This window comes from Glycine soja, chromosome 19 (assembly GCF_004193775.1).
Source record: "Glycine soja cultivar W05 chromosome 19, ASM419377v2, whole genome shotgun sequence".
In the NCBI taxonomy this organism is placed as follows: domain Eukaryota; kingdom Viridiplantae; phylum Streptophyta; class Magnoliopsida; order Fabales; family Fabaceae; genus Glycine; species Glycine soja.
In genome coordinates this window covers 43956305-43962336 of record NC_041020.1, presented here as the reverse complement: position 1 = coordinate 43962336, position 6032 = coordinate 43956305, and the positions used below count along the sequence as shown (strand labels likewise).

General features: G+C 36.8%; 1 protein-coding gene across 1 annotated transcript; it reads left to right on the top strand.

Moving 5' to 3' along the window:
* The first annotated feature begins 1341 nt into the window (after nt 1–1341).
* Nucleotides 1342–5445, top strand: LOC114400007 (auxin response factor 18-like). Its single transcript, XM_028362246.1, has 4 exons — nt 1342–2208; nt 2317–3432; nt 3968–4872; nt 4966–5445. The coding sequence occupies exons 1-4, from the start codon at nt 2197–2199 to the stop codon at nt 5033–5035; spliced, it is 2103 nt and encodes a 700-aa protein (XP_028218047.1). The 5' UTR covers nt 1342–2196; the 3' UTR covers nt 5036–5445.
* Nucleotides 5446–6032: the final 587 nt, after the last annotated feature.

The window sequence follows — 6032 nt, the reverse complement described above, 5'->3', positions numbered from 1 at the left end:
TGGAAATAAAATCAAGATTCAAAAAAGGTTAAGAATAAAATTAAAAAAAAAAAAAAGAAAACACTAGTACTAGTACTATACATTATTTTGGGTGAGTAAATGAAGTTTAATTATAAACTAAAATCCAGGAGAAAATAGAATACAATGGCAAATACAAATTTCCAAATTCTTACAGTAATTGTAAAGATGTATGATTTCGCTTACTTGTTTGCTGGAACCTTAAAAGTTCAACATACAAAAAGCAGCTTTTTACGACCATCAGACTGCGTTTAAAACCAAATAAATGGGGGGATAATAAATAGCACATTTTGTGATGTTATAGTTGGTTTAACGTTGTCCCTGTTCACACGTGACACACTCAAACCCATGGACCATAATGGCCATTGTCGACATTGACTTATAATGCGTGTTTTCACGCGCCGAAAGGAATGTGAAGCTAACAACCATTTGGGGCGTGCCGCAAATGGTAAAACGAACGATGCCCAATTATCCCGTAGTTTGAACCCACCTGCCCCCAAATAGAGTTAACTATGATTCACTCAACTTAACTAGGGTTTAATTAACAGCTTCAGTCCCTCTTCCCAATGTTTTAGCCGCAACATATCCAACTACTACACTTCCCTTAAAGTCGGTATTATTTCTCTCATTTTTTCGTTTATTATATAGTTAAAAACTAATTAATATTATCTTCAATTTTTAATGGTTTAATTTTACTTTTCTTCTTAAAAATGTGATTGTACAATTTTGGATACCATATTTCAATTGTGTTAATTACATCAATTAAATATCATAATTGTGTAATTTTAATATTTTTATCAATCTTTTCATCACCTTTTTTTATTAGATTTTATTAACATGACATTAGATTATAATAGATCAGTAACAGGATATGTTGATTGAACATGACTTAAACACACTTTTAGTTTATCTAAAATCAAGCAATATGTCTTGTCATTAAATAATTTAGGGAGGGATAAAATTAAACAATTATGATACATATAGATTTAATTTACCTAAATTAAAAAATAGAGATTAAAATTGCATAATTACACTGAAATTAAAAGTATAATTAAACCATTTTAAATCACCACATAAATAGAGAAAAAATTTATAATCTCAGATCTATCATTTATTAATCATCACACTTTGATGAATAATCTACCACAATAACATATTGTAATGTTAAATGCTTCAAAATGGTTTGCCGGCTTTTGAAGACACAGGTTTCTCAGATCCAACGAAAAAGAAATGTTATTACTGTTTGTTTTTATTTTTGTTTCCCCCTTTTCGAGAACAAATAAGATTAGAAAAAAAAAATGGAAAAAAGGTATTAGAAGAGGTGGTGATGTCCCATGGTATTATTACTATGACCACCACCAGTGGGTCGTTGTAGTTAAAGAAAGGCTTTTTCTGTTATTTTTCTTGTGTGTGCGCTGTTTGGACACTTGCATTGCATGAGCTAAAGCTCGAAAAGAAAACGATTCCTCTGCTATGCTTTGCTCTGTAAGAGTGTGGGTCTAAGTCTGATGTCTCTGCCTCTTTATCCGCGCATCCGTGTCGATCATACAATTCATCATCTCATCACTCCGAATCTATGAACGCCAAAGGTTCCCTGAATTTTTTTCTATTGTTTTAATAAGAAAAGAAAAAAAAAAAAAACAACTTTTGGGTCTTCCTTCGGATTTGAGGATTTTGAACTACAATTACGGAGCTTATAGGAGATATTGTTACAGAGATTATCGTATAATTAGTTACAGATTTTTGTATTTATTTTTTGTGTGTTTTCTAGTTTTATCATCTTCCTTTCTTTCTTTATCCCTCTCTCTTATCCTGTTCCACAAACAAGACAGCGACTGAGTCTGAATTCTGAAACTGTTTTTGTAGCCTCCTCCACGATCTCCAACTGTGTTTTCTGAAACATGTTGTGGTTTTCAGAATAATTCAATTAAAACCTTTTTCACTGTCCCCCCAACTCACCCTTCACTTATCTTCTCTGCTTCAACCATCCATGGCGTGTTTCAACTTTGAACCTTGGGGGAGTCTTTGAGATTCTTCAATTTTGCAAACAAACCTCTTTTTCTTCCACCGAAGCTAAGAGAGAAGCTTTTCAAGTCAGAATTGGTCTGTTACCAAAATTCTGTTGCAATCACTTACTTGTGGATAAGTGGCACGGATTCTTATGTTTTGATCATATATATGCTATTTCAGGTAAGAAATTCACAAAAATGCACTTTACTGATTCTCAAAAGGTGATAATTATGGAATATAATTTTTTTTAATTAAAAAGGGAAATTGTGGAAATTTATATCTATGCAGGAATTTGCAGTGAGAACAGGTTACTGTATGATGGAGTCAAAGGAGAAATTGAAAGAGGTGGAGAAGTGTTTGGATTCTCGGCTATGGCATGCGTGTGCGGGAGGGATGGTTCAAATGCCAGTGGTGAATGCTAAGGTGTTCTACTTTCCTCAGGGTCATGCTGAACATGCATGTGGACCCGTGGACTTCAGGGTTTATCCCAAAATTCCACCTTTCATTCAATGCAAAGTTGGAGCTATCAAATACATGGCTGATCCTGAAACTGATGAGGTTTATGTAAAGCTTAGGCTTGTTCCTTTGACCAGAAACGAGGGTGATTTTGAGGATGATGCTGTTGGAGGCATCAATGGATCTGAAAATAAAGATAAATCCCCTTCTTTTGCCAAAACCTTGACACAGTCTGATGCCAACAATGGTGGGGGCTTTTCTGTTCCCAGATATTGTGCTGAGACAATTTTTCCTCGGTTGGACTATTCCGCGGACCCTCCCGTTCAGAACATCCTTGCCAAGGATGTTCATGGTGAGACATGGAAATTTAGGCACATTTATAGGGGCACGCCGCGCCGGCACTTGTTAACTACCGGGTGGAGTAGCTTTGTGAATCACAAGAAGCTTGTGGCGGGGGATTCAATTGTGTTTTTGAGGGCAGAAAAGGATGATCTGCGTGTTGGAATTCGGCGGGCTAAGAGGGGGATTGGAATTGGTGGAGGACCTGAGGCTCCTGCAGGGTGGAATTCAGGTGGGGGGATTCGTCCTATGCCTTATGGAGGGTTTTCAGCTTTTTTGAGAGAGGAAGATAGCCAGCTCTTGAGAAATGGGTTGAGTCCAAATGCAAAGGGGAAAGTGAGGCCTGAAGCAGTTATTGAGGCTGCAACTCTTGCTGCCAATATGCAGCCATTTGAGGTTGTTTACTATCCCCGGGCAAGTGCCCCAGAGTTTTGTGTGAAGGCCAATTTAGTTAGAGCCGCATTGCAGGTTAGGTGGTGTCCTGGAATGAGGTTCAAGATGCCCTTTGAAACAGAGGACTCCTCGCGGATAAGCTGGTTTATGGGAACCATCTCTTCTGTTAACTTTGCTGATCCAAGATGGCCCAACTCTCCTTGGAGACTTCTCCAGGTACTGTTTAACCGTGTTTGTTGAATTTAATATCTTCCTTCCAGAGTTGAACATACTTTATTACATGGTATTGATAAATGGAGAACTGTGCTTTTAATCTGGTGGTCCCTGCATTTTTTTTTACCTGCAATAAATCATGTATTATTGGTAATTTTGTTGGTTTGTGTTATCATCCATAATGGGCATGGACAGCTTAGCCATTAAGTGAATTTGGTAGAAATCCTATACCTGCATTGATATCATTCATTTTGTATCTGTCAGAACCTTCACACAGTTCACCTTGGATACATTTAGAGTTAGCAAGTAGATGTGAAAATTTGTTTGCACATATGCACTAAATAATATAGAATGTTTAGAAAAAAATGGGACATTGTTGTTGCTGATAAATTTGCTATTAGAGAATTAGATTATTAATAAATTTCATGATGTTAGTTTGCACATTACTTACCAATTTGCATGTTATCACATTTAGAATCAGGCTGTATATATGTGTTTCTATTTTTATTTAGCTCCAAATAATCTTTTGAACTTTTAGGTTACATGGGATGAACCAGAGTTACTTCAAAATGTAAAAAGGGTGAGCCCGTGGCTGGTTGAAATTGTATCAAACATGCCTACCATTCATCTTTCCCATTACTCAACACAACAAAAGAAGCCAAGATTCCCTCAACACCCGGATTTTTCTTTTGATGGTCAGATTTCATTGCCAGCATTTCCCAGCAACTTTCTAGGTCCAAGCAATCCGTTTGGTTGTCTAGCTGAAAGTACTCCTGCTGGCATACAGGGAGCCAGGCATGCTAATTATGGTATATCCCTATCAAATCTCCACTTCAATAAACTGCAGTCAGGCCTATTTCAAGCTGGTTTCCCTCCACTTGATCACACTGCTTCCCCAGTATTGAGAGTCTCCTCCAACAATGCAGCAACAATGCAAAAGGTCGGCACGGGTGACAACGTCTCTTGCTTACTGTCCATGTCAACTGCTACTCAACCTTCAAAGAAAGTGGATGATGTGAAGGCACCCCAATTGGTGCTTTTTGGCCAAACAATTCTCACCGAACAGCAAATTTCTTTGAACACCTCTGCTAAGACAGATCCTACTCGAAATAATTCATTTGATGGAAATGCTGATAAAATGTGCAAGTTTTCAGATGGTTTTGGTTATGCTCTTCACCCACAAGGCTCTTCTCTTGAGAGGTTACAGTGGTACAAGGATCAACAAAAAGAAACCATGGCTAGTTTGGAGACAGGTCACTGTAAAGTTTTTATGGAATCTGAAGACATTGGTCGGACTATGGATCTCACAATGCTTGGATCTTATGATGAATTGTATAGAAAGCTGGCAGACATGTTTGGCATAGAAAAATCTGTGGTGCTAAGTCACATGCTTTACCGTGATACAACTGGGGCAGTCAAGCACATTGGAGATGAAGCATTCAGGTAAAAATCAATGTCACTATATCCTCTTGTGTTGCAAATACAAAACCCGTCTTAGAGGTTCAAATGTTGATTATGTCTTTGATGCTATTGCAGCGAATTTACCAAAACTGCAAGGAGGTTGACCATTCTAATGGATTCCAACAGCGATGGTAGAGGAATCTAGAGGAAGAAATAAACAATTATCATTTCAATTGTACAGCTGGTTGATCAATTTCTCTGGAGAGTCTCATCTAATTTATGGATATTAATGTTTTTCTCGAAGGGCCTATTTGGATTTGTTTTTTTTCTTTTAGTGATGATAGCTCGTGGTTTTCCTTCTCTTTTTGGATCATAACATGGTTTACTTGAGGCTTTTGTTTAATAATTCTGATGTGAAAAAAGGTGGGGGAGAGAAGAGAAAGGGTAGTGATCATATATCCCTATGAATACGATTGGTTCATAGGAGTTTCCTGTATACAATGGTTTTTAAGTGTAAAAAAAGCTACCTAGGCTTAATGGTTATTGAGACAGTAGTTACCTATTTTTTTGTTCTGTGTTTTTACCACTGTAGTTACCTATTTCATTTTCTTGTGACTTTCGTATGCAAATCAGTTAGGTCATACGCATTGACTAACAGTTTATTTGCAATCACTACTCCATTTGGCATGAATGAAATTCTACGGCTGAAATTTTATGGGGAGACACTTACAAAATTGACTCATCTCATGTCCCCCAAAACATTCAAAGGAGTTTCCGTTTCTATTTGGAAATACGTTCGTAGTTGCATTATTCTTTGGAGGGATTCGGACTTGCAATTCAATTCCAAATGTTATGTGACATTAGCAACAAGACATTATTATTAACAATTAGCAAACAAAAAAGTGTGAACAAGTTGTGAGACATATTATGCTTTTCTAGAAGTAGTTGGACGCAATTTTGGTCTTCCAAATAAACCTTTCTTGCTTGACCCGGAAAATTAAAGAGTAGAAATAAAATAAAAGACAAGAAGATTAAGTTTGTTGAAAGTCTAATCAACATATAGAAAAAATGGGTAGAGTTGACTTGATGCTGAATTGTAAAGTCTTATCAGATGTTTCACACACGGCTACAGATTTCACAGATCGCGAGAAACTAATGATCGAGGTGCCACATGGAAGACAATAACAATTAAATATCATAGA

Excerpts from the sequence above, each read along its gene's own strand:
- LOC114400007 (XM_028362246.1), top strand. Across the intron at positions 3,433-3,967 it reads CTCCTTGGAGACTTCTCCAG|GTTACATGGGATGAACCAGA; the intron begins GTACTGTTTAAC and ends TTGAACTTTTAG. Across the intron at positions 4,873-4,965 it reads ATTGGAGATGAAGCATTCAG|CGAATTTACCAAAACTGCAA; the intron begins GTAAAAATCAAT and ends ATGCTATTGCAG.